Here is a 27,724-nt window from a genome sequence, read left to right as displayed (position 1 = left end):
ATTTATAAGTTGACGAATGTTTAGGAACCCTGTGAGTAGTGTACGTGCTCTGAGTTAGAATACAAGTGTGCGAAAATTTTACAAGCCGCATGGGAAGATCAGTATCGCTTAATATTGTACTATTCAGAAATGATATAGCGTTCAATACTCCGAGAAGTACTTTTATTGACTCCGCCCCATCAAGTAATTTGCAAATGAAAACAATTAAACGTTCTTTTGACTTTGAAATCAATGAAATATTTTGTAATTTTTCTTCAATCGATAAGTAATTGGCGTACGAGCACATGCACCAGTTTAATTACACCTAAGTACCGATACAAAAACGACCGCTAGATTGAAATCGATTTAGACTACGACTGCGATTTCTCTGTTAAGAAAATGTGGTGATATTGCATTTAATTTTCCAGTAATTTGACTTTCAAAAGACAGAGTAAGCGTGAATATAATAAATCGTTGTAGACCGTGATATTATGACCCGATGTCCGCAGTTGTCATGGAGCACAACTGAAGTCAGTCTCTATTGAACGCAGAACAGACAAACAGATTGTAAATGACATGAGGTAAGCGTATTTGTACCTTAATATTGACTACCGTTAATTTTAGAGACATAGCATTTTTTACATATACGTATCGGTAGTTCGTTACTCATTGAATTTATCGCTAAGAAGTAGACAGTTTGGGCATTAGAAAGGCAGATATGAAGAGGGCTAAAGAAATTGCGGAGTGGCGTCCAAAACCGCACGATTGTTATTGCAAGTGCCAAAATATAAGCAATCGTTTTCAGGCCAATATGACCAGACAATAATACCATTTGATGCGCTATATACGAGAGATTCCAACTTTCAACCAGATATAAATTAGCCTTTATAGTTGTGAATGGGTTCACAATTACAGTGAAAACAATAGAAGCAATTTTCTTATTTACGATTAATTATATATGTATATTGTCGGTGATTGTTATGATTTTTAGATTATTAATTTCAAAATGCTGGAGGCGACATATATACGAGCTCTATAGCCGAAAGTGATTATCAAAGTCGCACTTACGAGCAAATTAGGTTACGTATCGAATTAAATGTGAACATTCTGTGTTGTTATTGCACTTATTACCTTTCCATCAAATCCCAGCATCCTTATGTTTTGTAGTTTATATAAACCGAAGAAAATATATTTAGTTGCAAGTTTGCGCCGAATTCGGGGGTGGGAAATGATGATCCAAAGCAGGTCGAATTTGAAAAATGCTTTGAAATTTGCATCTTGATTTCAACATTAACGCTTGCCAGATGTGAAGATTTATTGCTCTCTTGGTCATATATAACAGTAATTTCATTGACCGGGGGCGCTACAGAGAAGATATCACCCTGGACGTTTATGACAGGAAATAAATTCCGACCGATAGAGTGCAAATGATATCACAACAAAATGCATAATATTCAATAGTATAGATTTTTAGAGACCTCTTTTGAAGGTTTGTTTTTGCTTGCGGATAGGGTACGGGAATAGCGTGTATTGATTTTACGCTATACTCGCTGAAAAATATTTTGCGACGCCCTTTCGTTGGAAAGAATAATCCCTTCAAATCGGACCATGATATTCTAAGAGTGCATTCACGGACATTTTGCAACAGACAAGTTTCGTTGATTAGTAAACTACGATTCCTGATTCCTGCTTTCAAAAATTGGATTAATTCATTCAGTCATAAACACGACGCGTGTCTATTTATACGAATATTATTTCCTTACTTTTCGGTGACCTTGGTATAGCCCAAAGTTATTTTAGGTTGGCGGCTTTTAAATATTATTAATATATTCATCTTCGTTGAGCGGATGATGTTTTATTTATGGCCTTTCGCTGCGTCGACCAGCAGAACGACGAAAACGCCGTGACGCTTCGTGCATGTTTTATTGCAAGCAATGCATACGCAAGACACGTCACTGGGCGTTCGGCGGGAAATCTTGTATTGTGTCAAAGAGCAATTCGTTTCATGGTATTGTTTAAAACTGTATCGCTTAAACTTAATTTGTGAACTCTATTAAATATTTTAAAAGCTAATGGTTAAGTGTCTAACTTTGGACCAGAACAGGTTATGTTTTCTTTGCTATTACATCCGAGGTAAAGCGTCAAATCAACATTGATTGTTTCTTTCTTATTTAGCCATTATGACTGAGGACTCTATATCGGATGAATCATCGATTGCCAAGAGCGAACATGCTCCGGATATAACACAAGATATCGAAAATTCGAACCTACAGTCATCGAAAATGATAAATTCCAATGCCGCTGATTGCCTCGACAGCCGCCGACCTGACGACAACCTATCAGCGAAGTCGAAACAAAATCCGGACCGGCCGCTGTCCAAAACATTTGAAGGGTTTCGCAGCAGTGAGAATTTTATAAATACTCCAGATCTTGAAATTTGCGAAAACATTACCGAGAATACAAGTCGTCGAGACGAAGCTAATCTTATGGAAGCCGTGCAAGCGGAAAGCTGCTTTGCCTCTAATCCGGTTCGCCGTTCAACCGATTATCACAACACGATAAAAGACTCGAGAAATAGACTTGTGCCTGATATAGGAACAACAAGTAGATGTAGTAAATGTTCTAAAAGATCCAGAGAGTCTATGGAATCAAACACGAAGGATAGTCCAACGAAAGTATTCAGAAGCATACGGACTTTCGTCATATGTTTATCGATGCTTCAACTGGTTCAAGTGATGGGGAGTGGGTGAGTGCAAATTAGCATTTTATTTAAACTTTCCCATTTTGCCGTGTTGGAGTGAGATAGTAGAATCCTACTATAGAACAGCAATATCGAAGTCAGTTCCGTGAACCAAATATTTTTTTTGTCAAGAATGATTTAATTTTAGTTTGTCATCAAATCCGAGGTGCTCTCTTTCTTTAAATGATTCATTTCAGTTAGTGAACAGGCCGGCTTATGGTTCCCATTGTGATTTTACAAGTCACATTTGGTGAATCTTAATGTTTCCAATTGTGTGTTTATTTTCTCGGTTACTAACCTGTTTTAACAGTGGGACGTTAGTGTGGACCTGTGCCAATTTTTTGTATATTTTAGAGTAAAATTGAGTAATTCAGTTATTGAGTGAACGAGGTTTTCTAATTCATTTTCGTAATATAGTTGGTAACATATAGCATCGCGGGGTTCAAATTTGAAATATTTGGGGGGTTTTCGTGCACATTTTTCAATCTTATGGAGATCCAATTTCACATTCTCTTCAAGATTATGGCAAAAATTCATAATTTCCCAGAGAAGCTGTCCGTTGATGATGCACGATATATTGACTTAGTAGGCTCAGCTATTTCAACATGTAACTTATAATTCTCGCCAAGCTCCAATTTTTGAGTAATGAAAAATTGTCGTCAAGACAACAAAGCCGTAACGGTCTTCACGACTATATTTCTTCGACAAAGGTGTTTGCAATCCCAGGGGAAAAAACTTAGCAGCACTTTACGGAGTTTTGGACGCTTAATCAACGATTATCGATTTTCGATGTGCGCTCTTTATGGTCATTTCGCTAAAATGGAAGGAAATATGAATATTTATGGCCGTCTAGACGTCCATATACTTCGCGGATATGCATGTAATTGATGAAACGGTCAATTATACTACTGATGGTTACCATACCTTTTGTCACTCACTGTATGTCGCGTCGTAGCATTTAAAATAAAAAAGCTTTAATTAATGTTTTTAGTTTTTACGCTTTGCATCATGATTTGCTTCACATTTGAGGTTGTACATATCCAAATACTATCTGCACAAATTAAAATCTCAATGATTATGTCATAAAAAAAGTAAAAAGACAAGCCGATCCATCACACAATCATATCCATCAGATATTAGAAAATAACACTTTACATTAGTGTTAATTTAAAAATTCTAATTTTAGGTTCTTCAATATATTGTGATGCAAAAAAAATATTGTTTAGTACATATGCATTAAATTTTTTGTGTATGAACGTATTTTTAAAAAACTTCAAGTACTGGATAAATGAATATAGGTTTCATCTACTACTCCATACTTCTATTAAAAATTTATGGGATGCGGGAGTTGATGGGAAAGATAGAATATCACTAAGACAAAAAAGAATAGTGCAGTGGTAAAATGAAAGGTAGGGAACATACTTCACACAATATCTTAAAGTCATTCTCATTTATAATGAGAAATTTTCTTCAATACAGTGGTACACCATCATATCCTGCATATATATATACATAAATGCAATATACAAGGCATTGCGACTGGTAACTCCATTTTTGACTGTTTATTTTTTCACCTTCGAGTTTATTTTTTTGGTGCGTACACGCATAATTTTGTAAAAGTTATGTAAATATGCTCTGAGATCGAGACATATATTGATAAAGGTGATATTTATAAGCATAGTTGTCTCAACCTTACCAACATCGCGGGCACTCAATGGTGACACAAAATTATATCCTTAATATATCCTTTAAAACGCCTTTCGCACGTTGTTCTCGAAAGAACGTTTCGATCGACTCCTTCTTTCACAATCGACATACGTGCTTGCTTTGTTGCCACAATACACGCATATGCATCTCCTGACGTGTTAGGGATGTACTGATATCAGTAATCTTTATATGTTTTAAATGAGGGCCAATAAATGTATGTCCATGAACTATATAACAATCAAAATATGCTGTTTTGGAAACAAATTGTTATAAATCGAGCGACTCTCGTTATAAACAAACACTGTTGCGCAAAAATATTTGCGAAACCCGATGTTCTCTGGTATTACAAGGATTTCTCTATGTTTTATTGCCCATACTATAACAATACCAATTTCTTTTTAGCAGTTTCACCATATTTCGTTGTTGTTCAAACCCGCTTGGCTCTCATAATATTTGTTTTGAAAACAAGATGATTTTTCCTTCAAACAACGTTCAATAGATATGTACTAGGTATTGGGGGTAGAATAAACGCATGGTAAATTTAATTAGGGTGGATTTCGAATATTAGCACGATTACCAATTTTCTTTCAAGTTTATATATCGTTTATTTATCATAGCTTGATCGAGGTTAGACGTTTTTTGTATTGCCCGCGAAAAAAACTGTAAGGTTGGCCAGCCCTCTGGTCCGGGTTAACACCATAAGATTAAGTTGTCTAAGTTTAAAATCAGAAAACAGGAATACTTCAAAAAACATTATTCGAAGTTAGAAAATTTATAGAACAGATCACATTCTCTAATTGAAAAATTGGCTGTACAATCTTTTATGGAATTTTTTCCACATAGCTGTTCTCAACGTAATTGTTCCAAGTCTCGTCTCAAACGCTATATACAAGCATGCATGTATATTGCTTTTTGCGCGCCAGTGGCCTATTGTTACTATTCTATTTCTTACTATTTACACTTATCGTTGAAGGATTGGAATTTAAGAATGTCTAAAACTATTTTAGAGTTCAAATAAAGAAAATTATTAGCTCGGGTCGTCGACCTTGGAGTTTCTGGAGTTCACGTCATATTTACACGCCAAAGTGAGTCCACTTACAGCAAAATCTATAATAATAATAAAGTAAAACTTCAACCCTATAAATTCTTCATAAACACAATGACCTTCGACTGTTTTATCGATTATTTTATTTAAAATCAGTGAGTTCAATTTCCATATATAAATAACATGCCATCGATCAAGATCGAGTTGCAATTATGACTTCATTACAAATAATAATTTACGATTTTGTATAACCTTGCTTATTAACAAAACCAATAATTAATCAATATCTCAAGTCTTAGTATATATAGATATACAAAATACAGATTGGTTCCACCAACTATCTTTCGACAATCTATTGATTTAGGTGAAATTTTGTAGCTTTTTCAAAACGTGTACATTATCCAAATCTAAATTTGATTAAAAAAAATGTGCGACGTACGATGAAAGTTTTGGCGACCAACACAGTATCGTAGTCAGTCAAGTATGTTGGAAATGTTAAGTACAACATAGAAACGCGGTTTATGCGGATAGTAGACATTTCAACAAGCTCAAGCCTAGAAATAATTTTGTATAAAAATTGCTAATCAATCTGTTAAATGTTGTTCTTTTGACCATATAATTTACATTGTCAAAGTCGTGTTATCGCAGTATTTCAAAACAATCGTCATTTGTTATGACTAGTTTAACTTCGTCAGATGATAAATTATAGAGGAACTTATGAAACATTTAACCTCGTTCGAGGTTAAACCGTCGTTTTGATCATAATTATAACTGTGTAAGGTTGTAAAATTATGGTGCAAATGGGTACAAATTCTATACGCCTCAGAAAAATGACATAACAACTGTAAGTCTTCCAAAATTCTCTTCTAACGGTGATATATGCGGTCGTTCTTATTATTTTTTAATATTCATGTGCAACCGAAATGCCCCGTAAATTCAAGTTGCTTGAACTTGGATTCAGGAACAATAGAACAATTTAAAAAACAGTGATGAAAGACTTCCGATAAAAATAAATTAAAACTGGAATTTTTTTTTGATTTTGTTTAGAAAAAAATGGATTTCACATATGTTCCATATTTTCGGAATAGGGATGTAGTGTAGTTGCATTCGATTGACCTCCCTCGTAGATTCACCAGATTGCAATGACCCACCCATAACTATGACTTAGTGGTATTTGTTTTGAAAGCGCATTGTTATGCTTACTTTGCCTTTCCTACTTTTCATATTCCTATACGTATTACCGTAAATGTGATTCTTAATAGGCATTTAGCCATTTCCGTCATCGATAAGCTGATCAACAAAATTCTTCGTAAAAGGGTGTTGATTAACGATGATTGGTTGTCAAACGTCTATTTAATTAGACCGTGAAATTTCTCAAGTCTGTGAGTTAAATCTTAGGATTTAGGAATTTGTCGCAATTCTTAAAACCGATGTTTACGACGTTTTAAAACCCCCTGTGTAATCCACCGATGAAAGAATTCCTGGTATCAATCTGGCTCAATCTGCAATTATATTATTTATAAAATTTAAGTCTGGTTGGTATTTCATTCAGGCGTAAATCGTATCTGAGTCGAATGTATTTGTATTTGAAAACCGATACTTTGGTTTATGCATGATATACTAAACTTTGACACTTAGTAACTATACGTAAATAAACCGCGTTATTTCGTTACAAATAGCGATCATTGTTGGTCTCACACTGGAATTACCCATTCAAAAAGATCTTAGACCCTGTGGTTGGTTAGATGATTTTGTGAAAATGAATTTCAAGTCAGAAGTTTTGTATTAATCTTAACTTATTGCTATAACTTTAAGTATTATATGACCAGGCTTTCAACCATGGTTTAAATTTGAGATCAGCTGAAAAATTGTTTAAAACATGACCCGAATTTGAACAAATTTTTGTTGAACGTACGTGGGTGGAGATGATTTGCCGTTTATTTGAATTATATCTGTTCTGTTTTACTCAAAAACATATTTTGGTTTCAAATATACTATATTAGCGCACATTTACAACTCGCATCAGTCATGTACTCCATAGAATTTTGAACATTCCAAAATATACATTATGTTTGCCCATTTCTCCCTACGGATTACATATCGGGGATAGCATACATGCTAATTTTTACTATCAACATTTTATATTTCAATTTAAAAGTATGTACTTCTTATATATGCCCAACGTTGGCTCCGTTTCAGATTGGTTTCAGGCTATTATCCTGTTTGTTTAAATGACGTTGTTGAAGCTGTTAGCGAAATTTCAAAACCTATCGTCGTCTTTCGAAATACCAGCATGGTGAAGAATTGTACATTTGGTTTTAAGGAATAAAATGCCAAACACTTTGAAGCGAAAGCAGCATTAATCGGCTTAGCTGACTTAAACTGATTGATGTTGTTTGTAAAATAGGACAAAGCCATCAGGGTAATGCATTAGCTTTATATCGGAGCAATGTAATAGTATGTTGACGGCACTTTAATCACAAGGTTTCGCCACTCGGATCGTCATCGTCAAATGGGTCATTTAGTCATCACTTATTTTATTTTTCCTAAAACAATGTCCTATTCGCAACACTTTTCATCTTCGCCGCTACTTGAGTCCACGAAAATGATTGCAGTAAAGTTTCCCTCTTGGTATGCGATGTATTATAGTCACGCGGAATTTTCAGCGTTTGGAGTAAATAGAATTAGTGCCTTCTTATCAGATAAATTTGAAGAAATCAAACATTTTTATCCCAACAACCCGGTCACTGAGGGTGAATTGTGAGAGAATTTAAAACCTTATATATATCTGGAGTTGCACAGTTTCGATAGAGCCATTTTTGTATCATATAATGGTCAATATGTATGGCTGTACGTGACTGATGGCAATATTCCTGATTAGGCATTCCTTGATCTTTTGAATATTGACGTGGAATTTCCACTCCGGTAGGCAATGCATCTGGTACGTTAATTTGCGTCACCACTAAGTAGATTTACTGCTGTTTTTGTGCAAGGAACCAACATTGTTTACCTTTGTGTGAGATGTTGTGTGTTGATACTTTCATAAACTCTCTTCACCCACACTTGTCAGATACTAATCTGGTGGCTTCATCATTACCCAGCACGCCGTTACGAGTTTCTTTGAGCCGTTATCAATATATGAAAATATACCTCGATGCTTTATTTCGAACATACTTTGTTGTAATATTAATTAATATCGACACAGTCCTAGACTCCTAATGTAAATTTTCGTCGAAGCTCAGGAAAGCGCGATAGTTTTTCGAGCTTTCCGCTATACCAACACTTCCATTTTGTCAATTTGAGCCCGATAATAGGGAACAACAAACGATGATGCCAAACTTTTTCAGTGATGTGTGCTATTATTTAATACGATGTATTTCACGCAGACGAAGTAATTTCGGTCGATTTTTTTTTATTTCGTACTCATTTATTGGCGTACATATAGCCTTTCAATTGACATTGAGTCAATATTGGAATTGAACTAGTATTACATGATCTATACAAAATGAAACGGTAGATCATATATTGCCAGGCGCCGTTTGTTTAATACCCATGCCAATGAAACGGCTTTGTACTGATTATTCAAGTTCAAAATTGAAATTCAAATACCTTGTTCTCTCTAATTATCTAAAGTTTTTGTAGAACATTGTATGTCATAGTACATGGGATAAAATAGAACATAAGTTATAAAATATTGATGTTGTTACACGTTACAACCTTTATCGCAATATCGAGTTACGTTACACAACGTGACAAGAATTTTAGCGATACATCATCTCCTTTTATAAATACCTATTCTCAGAAACACTGTTTTGATGTTCTGTACACGATATTTTGGCAAAAAAAATCAATGTAGCACCTCGTAAAGTATATTAAAATTACCCCTTTTCCGATATTAGTTAGTACAGCTACAAATGCTATCCCCGCTATAACAATGCTTTCTGAGTATCAAACTTTCGTAATATTACGTATTATTATGGTTATGGTGGCCAAAATGCGAGATTGAATCACAAAAATATATGAAATTTTCACGTTTTATATTTTAAGTTAATGATTATATTTTCAATTTATCAAAACTCCGTATCTCATCCTTCAAAAATATTCAACAGCATTTAGAATTTCTCAACAACATGGCGTTACAAACAAAGAGTCAAAAATTCGATGTCTAAAATTTAATATTTTTTGTAAAATTTTGTATTCACTTTAAAAACAAGAATACTTTATTTTACTCTGAATTTACTGGTATATGCAAGGTTTTTTACAAGTCATTTCTTGTCGCCTTCAATTATCAACATTGCTCGATTTTTCTAGCACTGGCTTTTATTTTCCAGATACAGCAAAAGTGCTTTGACATCTATAGAACGTCGATACCGATTAAGTACATTCTCTGTAGGAATTTTGCAAAGTTGTTTTCACGTTGGAAATCTAAGTGTTATTTTGTTTGTCAGTTACTTCGGATCAAAGTGGAACAGGTTTGAAATTTTTATTTAAACAACGAGATATATTTTGTACAAAAATAACTACAAAACGGAAATTATATTTGGATTTATGGCCAACTTTTTTTCACAAGTGCATTCGAATCATAATCAGAAGAAATAATATGCTGTTTTCTTGTCTTCGTTTTTTTTCTACATACGCTTCGTATATATATGTATATATATATATAATTCACGCTTTCATAAACTTTAAAAGGCGATTTAAAGTAGGCCCTCCACTTAAAGCGTCTGATTCGGAGCGAAATGCATACAAATACGTACACGAACGAAGATTTCAGTTATTCCGTATGTTTATCAGATATTTTCAAGTAATCCATAGTGTTCCCTTGTTGATTCCACATGCATTTTTCACCATAGTCACCAGTAAATAAAGTATGATAACATTAGGTTCAATTGATGATACTTCGTATAAAAGCCCAGAACAGTGTTTGAAGTGCAGAATAGATTATGAATACGATGTTACGCGTAATACCAATACAATTTGCTTCCAAATCATTATTTAGAACATTTTCACCAGTTTCTGATTATGGTTTTCATGTTTATCACGTCATTATATTTCACAGGCCCCGTGCAATTGCGATTGGATCTCTCATAATGGCGGTTTCCAGTTTTCTATCTGCGATGCCACAATTTGTTGGATCCAGATACAACATAGGAGAAGCCGCTACTTTAGAAAATATACAGCCGAGCATAAGCTCCCGAGTTTATATGAAAGAAGTATTAAACAGTTTTTTGAACGAGACTTCTGAACCACCGCTACCTCCAGTCGATGATCAGGCCACGCCGGATAACTGGAGAAATAGGAGTCCATTATCGTTATTATCACTCAGAAAAACAAAAACAAAACTGTGTGTGCAAAAAAAACCTATTCAGAAACTTACTGAGTTGTCTAAGACATTGAACATCGGAGAATTGAGTCCTAAAAAATTCTTGCAGTATTCAGTCGAAAAAGTGGCGAACATGAAAGGGAGCGAACAACCGCAACAACTGAGAGAGGAATTAAACAATTATCAAAGCGAGATTACTGACAAAACGGAACAAGATGATTATTGGGACGATTCATCATTATATGTGTTTATTGCTATTGGCAGCGTTTTAAAGGGAATGGGTCATTCGCCTCTTCATCCATTGGGAATGTCATTTGTAGACGACTTTGCGACACCAAGGAATTCAGCTGTGTATATCGGTAAGTGTGTATTATACACGATGTCTATAAAGTAAGTCACTTTACCATTTAAAAAAAATATCAGTCAGTAGTCTCGGCCATAAACGACAGCTAGCTTGTTTTAAAAGGCGCACTTTTGGCCTCATGGTATCAGCTTTTAAATTGTCAAGATACGGTTCTTTATGGACACCATGTACCAAATTGAAAATAGGCTTGCGTCATAGTTCAAAATATTAATTATATGATATTGACTGACAGTACCGATCATAATCCTCAGAATTTCAAATCTAAACTTTATAATTTGATTTTGCTCATTAGAGTTAGTCACAAACTTTTATTTGGCGTTTTTTTTAAAATGAGGAAGGTATGTTTAAATTCCTTTGTCATAAATCGCTCGCCGCGTCTTTTTATAATAATTTAAGAAACATTTGTCATTATCAAAGCCAACTAATTCTAAGAAGAAATAAATATGGCATAATTTCAGGAATTTATTTAATTTTTCTATTTATATTATTTATAGGGTATTATTCTGTCGGTTTCCTTATTTGGAACCATGTTGAATACTAGAACTTCTTAGGGTAAATTATCAAACGAATACAATACCAATGAATAATATAGCCGCCACAATGTCAATTCCAGCCAAAAGTTAAATGAATTGTATCCTTTTCCACGACAACAACAGTTTGGCAACACGACCCACAAATACATTTCGGGTACAAAAGCTTCATACGATAAAATATTCATTTATGACGGTTTTGCGTTTTGTTTCGCGCAAATCTCCACTCTATGTCTCTATTGGACATAGGTAAAGCTGTTACCCGCATCAATGTTGTAAACGCTATCAGTATTCAATACTGCGGTAGGTGTAAATATAGACACAATTCTTGGCTGAGATTATTGTACCCTTAAGACAGTAATTAGCAATTACTTCGTACAACATCAATGCTTAGATAACATGGATACTGTCAACTTGGTTTGACATGTCAGCTTGGTCATATCGTTTTCCCTTGAGTAATATCAATCGTATAGACTTCGCTGAATAAAACATTAAATTGACAAATGAAAGACGTGGAAAGTTATTCGATGCAATACATTCATAGCATTCTTTTAGAAAAATCTAGCAATATTTTTTTCATTTTACTGAAGTTACCTCCTTGTGGCACTTGAATATTGGATCACATTTTATTTCCGATGAAAACTATTTTATTGGCACCACCATGGCACGTGTAAAAGTCGAAAAACCTGTTATTCCAATACATATCTGATGACATCGCTCTTAACTTCAAATCCTCTTTGTGGTACTCTTTATACTTTCAGCCGATTTCTCGGTACCTTATCTGCATAAAAAATAAATTAATATTTGTTTATGAATGAATTTTGTTATCGTTTAATCACAATATACTATTGGAAAACTTACTCAATTATTCCAAATTTACATCACCAAAGCTGATTACTAAGAACATAGCGCAGTTTACTGTAGTACACCATAATGCATTCAAATTCTAGATGAATAATACGGTATGTCGTTGTATGTTTATTTGATTTTGATTATAATATCCTATAGAAATTTCGTGAGTCAATTGCAAAATTCCAATATCCAGAACACAAAAACCAGCATCATTAAACTTGAGTGCGGCTCGTTATTTTGTATATTTCTGCTATTTCGATTAAATTCAATCCACAAATTAATTCTTTGTTGAGATTTGAGAAGTATCAACAGATATTTTATAATCTGTCGTCAATTGGCTCCAAATGTTCTTTCATATGAGGAAGAATATTTATCACTAATATGTAGACAGATTATCAATTTACCGCTTCCAGGTTTGTTGGTTGGTATAAGGCGGCGCCAAATGACTTTACAAAAGGTCATTCTTGATTGACATCGAGGTCACATCCAACCGGACGCGATGTAGCTTGAAATACAATGACCAAGGTTATTGGCATTCATAAGGGAAAGCATTGATTAACCAATTTAGCTTGTTTATTTGGTACTCCTGAAGTATGTGAATCAAGATGACGAACACCGGAACGTAGTTTGTGTACCAGGTTAAGGTTAGGCCATAATTTCAGGTACAAATACTACGGGAGTCACTTGGCTAGTCCCCGAACTCGTAATAGAACTGAAATAAGGAAAATTGGAATAAAATTATGTCCGCCATCTAGGTTCACATATTCCGGAAGTACCGTTTATTTCCCATTTGTTCACATTTAGTTTCGATTTCAGATTTCGGTCAGACAAAATGTTTACGTTGTGAAGCAAGATGTTTTAACCACTCAACAACAATATTTTGCTCTAATATAAAGCAATTAAGAAATCTGAAATCGAAACTAAATGTGAACAAATGGGAAATAAACGGAATAAAAAGAACAATTTGAATATGGACAAAAAGTTTTCTTTTGTTATTGTCACTTGTAGACAAGACCTTTTTAGAATAAAATAGTGAAAGTGTGATGCGAACCCTTTGGGTCACGCAATATAGCATTTTTTTTATTTTTGCCATTGTGACATGTTGGACCTAAATCTAGCTTCTAAAATGAAAATGACAAATTTCACATTACTACTACAATTTTCGATTTATTTTGATTATAAATAAACAACCTTTATATATATATATACTCGTATACATATAGGTTATCGCATTTCTAGGCGATTAACAACCGATTTCAATGCTTCCCAAATCGTACGTGCGATGATCAGCACGCAATATGCAAATCAATTCGGTAATTCCTGGTATTCGGTTATTTTTTAAGAAAACATTTTCGTTTTGACATTGTTGCACATTGATAATATTTGCATACTGGATTTCCATTTTTTAAACCACAATCTCATCAAAATCCTCAAAATCACTGAAGCTGCCTCGTATTAGTTATAGTTGAGCATTTTAACTAAATACCACTAGACTAGAAGAAGTAGGCCAGACAAAAATATTTTTGTAAAACGGTGCGATTGATTGGATTGGCTGTACGCATTTTACCGAACAATTAATCAATACCCACTTCATTTGAAAATTCTTGGTTACGCTTCATTCTTGAAATTTATTAATATATACTCCAAAGTATACAAACACTGAATTAATGCATTTAAGTGACATATTTATTGATTTGAAAATTCATCAGATTCGAATTACCCAAATTTAGTGACCAATTTTATTTTTTGTCGATGTCAAACTTTTCTAATTTACGTCAAAACTTTGTGCACTATGTCAAAGGTATATTCAACAAATTACAATTTTAATAATTCATTCTTTTATTTGGCGAGGTATAAATGAAAAGGGATATTTCAGAAGTAATTCAGCAGGTGCGATCTATGGATAGAAAATTATTAATGATTGAGCAAAAATGATTAAAGACAAAAATTACCGATTATTCGAGCACTCTAAGGATTCTTAAATATTCTGTATCACGTACAGTATACAGTGTATACAGTATTACTAAATCGCCCCACAGAGTAAAACAATATATAACAACTGAAAACAATAAATAAATAATTAGTATGTATAAATATTTTTAAAATAAATATTTTTGCATTTGCCTTAGCCAAGTACAGATTTGTAATACTGAAAAACGAAAAACCGTTTTTTTTAAAATTTATTTCAACCGACTGGGATGTTATTTGCTCGTTACTCACTATTAGCTGCGGGAAAATTTGAAGGAATTTCAGCCAGCGAATAGTGACTCCCACAGCAAATCAAGTTAACGGGGATTTCCAAATTATTCAGTAAAGACGATATTTTCAACTCACAGACAACTTTTTATGTTCCGAAAAATATCACTAATATGATGGTTATAAGAACAATTTAAAACAGGGTGGTCCAAGGTTGCGAGGTTTGCGGGCCGCAAAAATTTTGAGGATGTCTCGCGGGCCGCAGCCGGAGAAAAGCTAAATATGATCAAAACATCGCGAGTTTTACCAATTTAACCCTAGGGTTTCGGCCCGGTCATAAATGGCAGATCTGTGTCATAATTTGGGTTTATGGCTAAATTAAATGTATTTTGGGGGGTCAATAGTATTTCATAGTGGTCTGCATGTGAACAAAACCAATTTCAAAACTCAAAATGTTTGAGTTTAAATTACCCATGCTTGATCCGAGTGTTCTTAATTACGGTGATGTCATCATATTTTTTTTATGTATAATTTTTATTTTGCAACAAGGTCAATTTTATTTGTATGAGTATTTCAAAGCTTAAAAATAACCAAATAATCTATTGTTAGTTGAAAACGAAGTATTTTGAACGCGCGAGCAACGTTCTTCGGCTCATAATAAACAAACAAAGATACCAGACAACACGCGATCAAATGCTCTTCGATAAAACGAATATCACTTCACTTACAAATCCCAGTCTTGTTTTATCTTGAAGGTGACGTATAGCTCTTCTAAAAGAGAACTCCTTCTCTCGCATATCAATCACGTGTCGACCACAGCGTTAAAAGTGAGAAACTTTTTCTCGAAATTTTTTGAAATTTCTCTCTTTTTACTGGCATATGGTCGGACGCATTTACGCTACGTAATGTGGGCGCGTTTTAGTGGAAAGCGACGAAAATAAGCTTTTTAGGGACACATTAATGATGTCTTTGGCATTTTTGGTTGGTGAAATATTAAAAAAATTATAGAAGGGTGTCAAAATGACCCAGGAACACCAGGGGTCATTAGGTTAAATATTTTCAAGAATGAGAGTTTATCGCTCCAATCATTTTTTTAAGGAAGATATATAAAGCCTTAGCTATTTTAAAATTGCTTCCCGAGAAATACCGTGGTATTTTCGGTATCTTCTTTCATGTTTGGTTTTTTAATGTCGCTTAACGTTATATTCTTTCGTGACAGATATTACTTGAAACACACACCAGACACCTTTGTTTAGCGTTGTTGTGGGTAAGGAAATACGTTCCTTCCAGTTTTCCTCGGTCACCTTTTTTACGCTCATTGTAGGATGAATTGTTATATTTGACTAATTTTATTACTTGTAGCGTGAGCAGGTCTGGTGCTATCGCCAAAGAACAACCAAGTCCGTCCAAGTTGGGACTCTGGACCCAGCTAAAAAAATGCATCGCGCGGCACTAAGTCAGCTCCGCGGTTCGTCGCTGCTGTCACATGGCAAACGCTTGAAAATAGAGGATTGTTTTCACTAAAATAAAGGCACAAACGTCTCTCCAAATGAGGAGTTACTTGACGCAGGCTTAACGAAGTTTAGATGAAAAGCGCGAAAATTCATTCTTCTTGTACCGATCACAGGACGTCATTCCCATATTGTTACCGTCTCGACATTTATACATACAACATTGAAATTCCGTGATTTTAACAAACATCAATCCGACTTCGGAATTAGGAGAAGGGCTATTCCCAGTTGGAAGGAAAAATAACTCAAAACTGTTCTGCCTTTAAATGAAAATATCTGCCAATTGTTCAGTACACTCTAAAATTGCTCTGCGAGCCGCACGGAATGTGTGCGGGGGCCGCGGTTCGGACCACCCTAATTTAAAATGCTAAATAATAAAAACAAATACAAATTTGTAACTCTTCTTCTGGTTAAGAAAAAGCATTATTCAGTATTAGGCCTTTGTAGAAGATCGAGTTTATCTTTCGCCTTCACAAAAATTGGTACAGAAGAAATACGTGGGCCTGATTTTACTTTATTTTCCGAAACGCTGGTTCCGTTGTAGTCTTTTATTCATTACGCAGGCAGGGATTGAATTATCTAAGTCGAAATCAATCTCGGTAGCTTTCCAACCATATCAAATTTAATTAACACTTTTCAATCATAATTTCTCATATTTGCTATTTGCCATCTATATGTGCCAAAGCCAATTTAGTTTCTAATCTAATATTCAATCTTTAATTCTCCTTTCATGTTTTTCAATTAGTTGCCATTACGACGAATTTCAGATGTCCAATAACTTCCGAGCGGATACCCGCCATTGAAAATCATTTAGTGGATTTGGCATCCATGTATCTTGGCAATCCAATTTCGAGAATTGCGTTTACGCTCCTATGATTGTTTTTATTGGGTAGCATTCGGGCGTAATGGAGAAATCCTGTGGACTTAATCTTATAGCGGGTCACGGCCCCTGGTTAAGTTATATTTTGGGTCGGGTATGAGGATAACTGATGATTGACATGCGTGACATGTGCAAAAATTAGTAGCTTCAGATATATATGAATTTTCACACTTTCATGAATCAGTAAATCTTCTCACTTTTTGTGTCAACATTTGCTCTTTATAAAATGTTAGTAAAAAATAGTTAACTTAAAGCTTAAAAACAATCAGATAAAGGATATTTAAAACAGCACCGAGAAATTACATACGATTAGATATAATTTTTTAATTTTAATAAAATTTGCACATTATTCAATCTGGGAAGCACTGAAAAGCGTATATCTTTTATATCTAAAGAGTGAGAAGCCACTTGTATCTTGACAGTCGAGTTGTACCCTAATGATTTAGGTATCAATCCCGTAAATCAACGTTTTGTGGGTATAATAACAGCTTTTTTTTCATATTCCAGGTGTTGTGTCAGCTTTATCACTACTCGGACCAGCCTTCGGTTTCATTCTAGGATCTCTTACCACTGGAACATGGGTGGACTGGGGATGGGTAGATGTATCAAAAATAAAGATTGGACCACATCACCCCCTTTGGGTTGGGGCATGGTGGGTCGGATACGTCGTCACAGCATGCTTGCTACTTATTGCAACAATACCTTTCTGCTTATTCCCTAGGTAAGTTTTAAGAAAGTACATAGACTTTGATAACGGCATACATCAGTATAACCCTAGTGAAATTGATGTAACTGCATTTTAACATGTCTTTTGCGTTCGAGGGCTATTTAATCATACCCGTTTGAACAAGAACTTAGTAGAATGGCAGTATCAATTTGCTATTCGTTGCTTATGGCGAATAAGCGCTATTGGCAAACAAATTATCATATCTGTGCAAGCGTAGAATATCCGGGAATTTCCTAAACGGATTATTTTGTAAATATCAAATTAGCACCATTGTGACGAACGGTTTGGAGGGTGACTTCCTCAGTCGATGAAATTAGAATAGGAAGTAGATTCTAGATTTACTAAATTAAAATTATTGCAGTGTCAGTTATGATTTATATACACATACATATTGTAGTGACATCTTTTAGCACCGTCGTGGGAATCCTCATTTTTTATGTCTACTTGTCCTCGCGACCTACTTAGAGTAAAAACGCTGCAGCTAAATGTCCGCATTAAGAAGACATTTCTGATGGGGCATGAAAGCGCCATGACTAAATATGAACAAGCCCACTTATCGAAAACAAAAAGAATTAGCAGGCCAAATGTAACACCTGGAATTATTTTATTTTGAGTTTGATGAAAGCAAGGTCACAGGTGCAGTCGAGTAAATAAATATTCAAACTACTGCACCCAACGTATAACATTTCAGAAGGACAAATCAGCTTCCGTGAACACGCTGGCACCTATAGGCTACCAATAACTTGTACTTTTGCGTAATTGGTCAAAAATAGTATATATTCACCTACGCCGTCATCTTTTCCATTGGACTATACAGGATGTAAAAACCAGGCAGTAATTCTTCAATGGACTTAAGATAATGATCGACAGTTCTCCCACATCCATCATTCCATTTTAAAAGTGTTTTCCCCTTTCTGGGTACTCGGAATGCAATTCATCGGTCATTTGTTTAAGTAGGGATTATCGGTGTTGTCTTAAGGCATTTAATCGACTCAAAAGCTCTTACGTACGCTATAACACTTTTGTGGATGCGAATTTGCGTCATTATTACTAATATAGATCTAGAATGTTGCAATATAATAACCATAAGCCACAACGTAGGACAAAGGTTTAAAAATGAAGACAAATCTATTGCTTGCGCCCAATGTTGTTGAGGTTCATTTGAATATGCACGATGTACATTTGTAACTGTTTGCTTCTGGCGCTAGAGGCCCTGTCTTGTTATTGCTGCAGACATGTATAAATTAGACTGTGATTCGATAACATGGATGTCTAGGGTGTTCCCTCTAATAAAATTTGAAATGAAGAATGCATAATAATCTAAGCAGTCAAATTCGCTTAAAGTGAAAAAATTGACCATTCGATTTATTGAAAATATTAGAACTCCAAAATAGATGCAATTCAAACTGATCATAATATTGGAATCTGGATATTCTTCGCCGGGTAAAGGTTGTGCTGTATTAGCAAACAAGCGATGTTCTAAAAAAAACATTCTATGTCATCGTTTTTAATCTCATATATTGTCACATACCAACAAATATTTTTGAAGAAACTCGCTTCGAATAAATATCTTTTGTTAAATTCGGACGAGTATTTCGGGTTGTAGCTATGGAAACTTACGATTCTGCTTATAATTTGTAATATAGATGGATGGTCCTTATTTCCCAATTACCTTATATCGAGGCAAATTATCAAATTGTTATACATTTTCAGAGTGATGCCAAAAGAAGAAGACGAAGAAGAACCTACAGACCATTCGTATCTTACGTGTTTCCGACGGTGCTATACTGACCAATCAAATTCGAGCATAGATGATCAATCAGATATGGAATCCATTAACTCCAAATCAGAGGACAAGTTTAACAAAGTCATGGAGGACGATATCTGCTGTTGCAAAATTGTGATAAATGAGAATCATTTAGAAAACGAAAATAGCGAAGTACAAACATCAAAAAGTGCATTCCAGACCTGGGACGACCAATTGAAATATGTAATAAAAGACGACACATACTTAGAAGCAGAGACTGGATTTACAGATAATTTTGACAAAGCCAAGGCTTCGAGGCTGATAAGTTATCTTGAGAAACCAAAAGATGGCCACGTCGACATTCGTAGTGACGTTACTACCTCTAAAAACTTAATTCCTTTTAGTTACAGTGAAATGAAATTTCCATCATCTAGTCGCCATTCTATCGTTTCACAAACTTTTGCGATGAAAAAATCATTGTCGATGCCAAATGATGGCCATAAAAACTTTTCCCAATTGCAATCCAAAGTTTTTAATTGCAAAAGGAAGTCCGATGCTAATACAAAGTTGAATGTTTCACGCCGACCAAGCCGAATGGAAAAACTAGCACTGTTCGGTGAGATAATATTTGATATAAATATTTAATTTGAAAACATATATATATGTATTTATCCCTGCATTGCATCAGGTTGTAAAAAGGCCAAAAAGAGTGATGGCATGTTATTAACTAATTGTGTCCTTATTCAAGATTGGAAATATTGGTCATTATTGCCTGGTCAATGCTATCTTAGTTTTAGGTCAGAACCATAAATGCTTGAAGTTACGCCTCCGGAGTCCGAGTCCGGAGCAAGTCAAAATTTTTGTGACATCGAAGTTGCGAGGGTCAGCAGAAGTTGTTTTTTTGTTGATTTATCGGATTCGAATGTCACTTTTGGACTCAGTGGGCTGTAGTTGTACAATTTAAAGTTTAATAGACTTGGCATAATTAGAAACCTTTAACAGTCAGTAGCTGTGAGTGTTCGCGTGACTTTTTTATAAATATTTGTTCCAAACAGAGATGTTAAACACTTAATATAAACTAACTGCGCAAAAACAGGGTATCACCAATATGGAAACTAAAATCATATTATCATGTCTAAACAACGCTCTAAAATCGAGCTGTTATGATATTTATATGGCCGTTTACGTTATGTAACGATACATAATTAATACCATTGAAAATAACAATTATCTACAAGTCAATATAAATTGCTAGAGTTGGGAAAACTAGCAACCCCTTTTAGGGACTGGAAATCGAGTTTACGGAAACGCAGACTATATTTGAAGATTATCTTACATTTTGACAGATTTCACAACCAGCCTCAAAGGACTCCTGACTGATGTTGTTTTTTTGAGCATAACTTTAGCATTTGTTTGCCTGACAAGCTTTCTTGCCGCATCCGTCACTTATGTATCAAAATATATGGAAACACAATTTAGTGTCACTGCGTCATTTGCCAACCTGCTGAATGGTAAGAGAATTATTCATTGTTTTTTTAATTCTTTGTTTAGTAATTATGCCAAAACTGAACTCGAATATCCCGATTAATGAAGTCACGTTTATCCAGTTTTACATGTTGTTTTGGTATCAGCTAATCTAACACCCATCATGAACGTGAATCGCTGTCGGGATCGAATTGCAACATTTTAGTCGACTAGTATAGCTTATTCTTTCTAACTAAACAGCTAGATATTACGAAAAGTATGTTTCATGTAATAAAGATCAATATCCTCATTAAAACAGGCCAATTTATATAGTGTCCGTAGCTCATTGGTTTAAAATTGCCATTCAATGTTCGTTTTGGCTAAGATATTTCTCATTTCGTTCAACAGCGCATCATCAAATTTGCCGTAATAATAATCATCAAATTTTCTGGAATTGTCTAGACGAGCCACGCAAAACGTAAACACTCTGACTATAAATGAGTTTCCTAATATTATTTTATAATGCATATTTAATGCTAAGATATTGAAAATCTTCATATCCAATATAGTAGTCGTACATTTGCACTATAAAGCTCTTTCAGGGCTTTCGACCAAGTAAATTGTACGAATTTTCGCCCTGAATATGTAAGCTTCTTCGGATGTATATACCTACTCTAAAATTTCGACAGAATCAGCACTGCTAAAGCATTTACAGCAAGTACAGGAACCTGGAGATTTTTTGGGGTCTATTTATGTATTATAAAACTGTTTATATAGAATCCATAGATGAACGTAATTAATATTAAAGATATCAAAATAACGATATAAACAAAAAATTAACATTGTTTATTCATTCCAGAGTTGCTTTAGAACAATTTTTTCACGAATAAAATGCCTTTCTCTTTATTTCGGAAAGGTTCTATCAATCTACCGATGGCTGTGGTTGGAAATCTTCTTGGTGGTTGGTTGATTCGTCGATTCAATTTGAACGTTAGGCGGGCAATGGCGGTCGTTGTTACTGGACTTGCAATGACAATCGTTTGTGTGGCGACATTGCTATTTTTCAAATGTAGTCAAGGAACCACTGTGGAATATTCAATGGATGTAGATAGGTGGGATTGTTAAAATTATTTCATCTCAATAAAATTTGCTGAATGGAGACGAAACGCTTTCCCGCTTTGAAGATCACATTGCCCTTTTCAAGAAATATTTTATTTATATATCGACTGTTTCCTAGCAAAGCATATTATGCGCAAGACGTCGTATTTTGAATAAAATACTGTGCGTGATCTTTACCATCGTCTAAAGGTTTAGTAAACTTTGTTGTTTTGCAAGTGATTCTATTAGCCCTTTTGTAATCGGATATTTTAAGAATTATGTCACCCTTTTATACTCGTAAATATTATATTTTTGACATAAAATCCTTCAAATCTATGACTTAATTTTCTTTCTCTCGCATGTAGAATACGCAAACTACATTTGGGTCGATGAGAGGACATAGTGTCATCGAAACATGTGTCATTCATTTCTTGGCATGGCCAATAGTAATTCCTGCCTTGACGGCAATATTTTGGCTCGCATTACTGGTCTTAACGTCACAACCATAGGTCAAAGCTTTGGCCTTGTGAACTCATTCATAATAAATGATTGTTCCTAATATCTTACATGTACCAGAACATGATGAAAATACTAAACTGTTTTGAATGCAAATAAGGTTGCTGCTATATTTATGAATTCTTGCCCTGTCTCAATAATCATTCACAATGTGAAAAATGTTATTTTAAGACACATCCGAGTTAGTATGATATTTATAGGTAAATTTTTAATGTGAATATTATCTCAATTATTATTCTTTCAGTAGCAAGTGCTCGTCGGATTGCAACTGCGACGAACAATACGCACCGGTTTGTGATGTCACAACGAACGTAACGTACAGATCACCTTGTCACGCAGGGTGCGTTGACGTAAGATCTTGGAGAAAAACTGAGGTATGTGAAAAGGGCATTGTCGTACGATTAAACAAACACTAAATTTCAAAAAAAATGTTAAACCGATTGATGACATGGCCGTTTAAATAATTCGATATTAATAATAACAACGCTACCAAATCATCTTTTGAATAACAATATTTGATGCCATCGTGCCATTGCCCCACCACTATACTTATTTGTGTTTCTAAGTTAGGGCAAGTTGGAAGGGGGGGGAGGCAAAGCCTAATCTATCTTATCCTAACCTCACTTGCGATAAGCGAAATCGGATAAAACAGCCCTGAAAAAATAAATGGTTCCCAAAATTATGACATCATATTGCAAATCCCACACCTCAAACAACATTGCTCAAGGAACAATTTTATGAAGATAGATATCAAATATTGGTTTCTATGTCATTTAAATCATATCTTACAATTATGACGTAACAATTGGGCGTACTGTATGCCGAACTAGAAAATGATCGGTGCTCCCATGGCATAGCAACTCATTACATGTCTTGAGCCTCATTTGAGGCAAAGGCTGGGGACATATTATTGGCATATTTCGCTCACGCAATTTCAATAAGCATTATCGACAATCTGTAACAAAAACTCATACTATGCTTCAATAAATTCTTTCATAAACCCTTCGTTGTAAATGTTTTATTATCAGCCTCTCATATCTAAATATAAAGTCAAAATGACACCCTTTTGACGAAAAAGATTTTTTATATTGGTGCATTAGCCTTATACCTCAATCGATTAAGTTGTTTTATGTTCCCCTAATGCATAGAAAAGGCTAGAAGAAAAGCGGGCGCAAACAAATTATATTTATATATATTTTGGTGAGAAAAAAACGTTAAAAATGATATCTTAAACCATTGACGTCAGATAAGGTAACCTTTAATCCAAGTGAAGTACTTTTCAATTAACTGGAAAAATTCATTTACAATCCCACGATATAAGTTCTGAAACAACTACAGCAATTGGCCATTTCCATTGGTCAATATAAGCTGTCTTCAATCACTTCAATAATGCATCGGCAATTTACCCACGAGCAAAAGTGCGCATGAATAATGTAAACTGACGTCGCATTGACAGAAATACTCAAACTATTATATCGTTTATCTTGAGACCCGGCCACACATAAATCTTCTTGATAACGTCCATTTTCACATAATCAAACATGATATACAGCAATATGAGGGGCCAAATTGTGTAAAAACCACACAGCGATAGTGCACGCCATTACACCCATTCTCGCAGCGTCAGCTTGTACGCAAGACACTTCCCTTTGATGTATCCATTGCCGGACTGCCAAAACCATCACAATGGCATTAAGTAAGTTCAAAAAATCAATAATACGACAATTTCCAGCTTAAGCACCTTTAAAAAGTCAAATATTTCCGAATAAAATTCACGCGAGTCCTGCGTAATGCGTGGATTAGTGACGTTAAGACATTTTTGGTTCTCGATGTTAAATCCTACCATGAGCTTACTACGTAAACCAAGAGCTTTCAAGGAAGATATTTAGGAAAAATGTTGTAGTTCACGTCAGCCACTACAGATAACTAATAAATTAATAAATTTGCATGTAAGATTAAATTTATACGCCGTCGTCATGATAAACATTTAACAAGCAGGGTCTGGGGTCCCCAAGCAGATGGTAATAAGAATACATTAAAAAGATAACATTAATGTGAATATAGCCTCTTTCAATAAGATCCAAAAATGTTTTTTTCTGGTAGTAATATTTTAATACATCTTTTGACTCGAATTTGTTTCAATAGCTTACTATGCAAATTAGTCGGAGTTCAAACGAACTTATACTCACTGAAAACAACGTCAGGTCAAATTTAACTTATGATTCTCGTATTAAATGGATTCTTCAGTGAATTACAATTGATCTGCGGTTTAAATTTGAATACTTTTATATTTTAAATCACATCAGATGCTCCGCTGTAGCGTTGTGCAGCAGCCAGAATAATTCGTCACGTGGAAACTTTAAATTTACAGCTTACGAATGACGATTTATTGCAAATCCCTCTGTCGTAATCCTGAAAGCTTTTGGCAAGTGTTCTCTTGCACCTATCCAACTGCTTGTGACTAATTTCTTTTAATCCCCCATTAGTTTTCGAAATAGGCAAAAATTCGAATCGCTGGTGTTAACGGAATTTTTTACATTTCATATGTATACGTGGGCAAAGTCTGCAGTATGAAAATGGCGAATGATAAAAAACTTTAGTGGCGAATAGTATATTTCAATTATTATGCCACACTTGATAACATCACCTAAATATATGAACATGGAAGTGGTGCCATCACCGTGAGCAAGCGTATTTGGTTGAGCACTCGCTCGTCAAAATCTATGGTCGAAAACATAATTCAATGGGTTACGAACAGCCCCAAAAATATGAAAACTATCGTTTTTATTTAGCCCAACAACAACAATTTAGCAAAAGGATAGAAAGGAATACTTTTAATATTATAACTTGTTATTAAGAATTAAGCCTAATTGATTTCACTTTCTTCAGGTTTATTCTGGATGTCAATGCGTCAACGGAAAAAAGAATTTGAAATCAAACCAATCATCATCGAACATTGAAGACACGCCTACCCCTGAACGCAAATGGGGTTCAGAAGGAGCGATTTTATTTCGTGGTCCGTGCCATCGACCTGACTGCTCGAAATCGCATCTTCCGGTTTTCTTGGGTGTGATGGGAACGGCGAGTCTAACTGCTGGTCTTGCTTCAACTCCATCTACTTTAGTTATTTTGCGTATTGTACCTCCAGCAGAAAAGGTAAGTTTCTAATCTCATCGCCAATTTTAGTGGAGAAGTGAGATTACGAGACAATTTTAAACTTGTTGTTGGAATTATGTCGGAGACAAAAATCCATACGAGGTAGACAGAACTACTAAAATCTCCATCATCATTGGTAACATTCAATTTTCTTACAAAAACTTTCATTATAGTAGGGGTGGGGCTAATTCGCCAATTGCGCTATATTTTTCCTTCCATTACAATTCGTCAATTTTTGTGCCGTGAACAAGTATTTGTTTTCTTCAACAGGCTTTTGCTATCGGTATTGTATTTGTCTTTACGAGAATCCTTGCCTGGATTCCAGCTCCTGTATACGTCGGATACGTAATCGACTCCTCCTGTTTACGATGGTCTTATCCAGGAAGAATACCTTATCAGGAAGACGTGAAAAGCACTACAGGAAACGATGAAAGAAATCATTGCGAGGTATGTTTGTAAATCAGTCGTTGTTAACAACAAGTACGTTTCACTTCAACATGATTTGATAAAATTAACCATGAGCTGAAGACATTCAGTGGCACTTTATTTAGAGAGTTTAAATTTTTTATAACACACATCTCACACATCTCTTCAACACTCTATGTTTGACTTTTGAAAAGTGCGAGATTATGAGCAGTACTAACATCTGCTATTGCATATTGCCTTCTCATAATTTCAGATTTACGACAAGGACCGTCTTCGAAGAAACTTTTTTGCTGTCACAGGAGGACTCCTAGTGTTGAGTTTGTTATTTTACATACTTGCTCTTTATTTACAAACTCGCCGTGCAAGGAGAAAGAAATTTGAAACAGAGAATAAGGAATTAAGTTTTAATTCACCGCTGATGGAACCGGATGTAGTTTTTACCCAAGTCGTAAAATCTCCATCATTATGTCAACAAGATGTTATCAATCATACAACTACAACGGACATTTCATTAGCAGCAATATATGACGAACCAAGTCAAAATAGCGTTGGGAGTGGGAAATGTACAGAAAGTTGTGCCGATGCTACCTCCTCTCATACCTGCCCCAAGTTATCACCACAAGATTCCACGTCTGGTAATTACTGTGACACACCGGCGTTACGTGAAAAAATTACTTCGAGACCCGAACTCGAGCAAGAGAATAGCGATTTATTAGAACCCGGGAATCAGCAAGATTATAATACACATTTATGGGTTTCTACTAAAGACAGTAAGCCATCTAAGGTAACGTTGTCAGTTTCGGAGCCTGTGTTGTCAAAAAATGCGTTTACTACGACAGAAGGTAATAAGACACCAAACGTGGTGAGGGCAACAGCGGTTTGACAACCGCCAATCCCCCGGAAGCGAATAACTTGCCAAATTTAATATTACTCAATATTCTATTCTCTGTCTCGCGTTTATCATTGTGAATAGTTAAATTCGTTAATTGATGGTATTATTTTTTTTCACTTCTTCATCAAATCAAAATACATAAACTAATGGCAATGTGGTCGTATTCTGAAAAGCTGAAACTTAGAAATCGGACGCTGCCAGCCCCCAATGTACCGAGATTCTTAACCGTAACCTAAAATACTCTTCAAACTACATAGACAAAGTACTCACCTATTGAGCTCTATCTTTTTTTTACATATTGGCTATAACTCTTAATTACCGAAAAATTTTCTATATGGGAATTCATTCCATTCAAATATTATTTGCCTGATGGACAAAATAGCGACTTTTTGTGGGCATTAAAAATATGCATATATATTCCCTTCTTCAAGTTGATCATTTGATACAAAGTCTACTTGTCACAGCAAATAATTAGGTTAGGTCCTATTATTGGTAACTTATTTATACCGTTATTTCGTGACAACAAAATCATAAAGAAATATTATTTATAATAAATTATTTTCTATGTTGA

At 34.8% G+C, this 27,724-nt stretch overlaps 1 protein-coding gene across 3 annotated transcripts; it reads left to right on the top strand.

Moving 5' to 3' along the window:
* The first annotated feature begins 383 nt into the window (after window positions 1-383).
* On the top strand, window positions 384-27,724 carry LOC120328123 (solute carrier organic anion transporter family member 2B1-like). Of its 3 annotated transcripts, none has more exons than XM_039394528.2 (12): window positions 384-560; window positions 2,155-2,725; window positions 9,803-9,943; window positions 10,531-11,153; window positions 17,635-17,848; window positions 19,568-20,217; window positions 20,948-21,112; window positions 21,982-22,177; window positions 22,924-23,053; window positions 25,569-25,835; window positions 26,106-26,282; window positions 26,515-27,724. In XM_039394528.2, the coding sequence occupies exons 2-12, from the start codon at window positions 2,160-2,162 to the stop codon at window positions 27,142-27,144; spliced, it is 3,759 nt and encodes a 1,252-aa protein (XP_039250462.2). In that variant the 5' UTR covers window positions 384-560; window positions 2,155-2,159; the 3' UTR covers window positions 27,145-27,724. The 3 variants fall into 3 exon arrangements, with proteins under 3 accessions (XP_039250462.2, XP_039250460.2, XP_039250461.2); XM_039394526.2 differs by lacking the exon at window positions 384-560 and adding an exon at window positions 1,810-1,987; XM_039394527.2 differs by lacking the exon at window positions 384-560 and adding an exon at window positions 1,815-1,987 and having other exon boundaries at window positions 22,927-23,053.

The sequence above is a fragment of the Styela clava genome, chromosome 7, assembly GCF_964204865.1.
Source record: "Styela clava chromosome 7, kaStyClav1.hap1.2, whole genome shotgun sequence".
NCBI lineage: Eukaryota > Metazoa > Chordata > Ascidiacea > Stolidobranchia > Styelidae > Styela > Styela clava.
The sequence above is the reverse complement of the archived record's forward strand: the minus strand, read 5'-3'. Positions and strand labels throughout refer to the sequence as shown.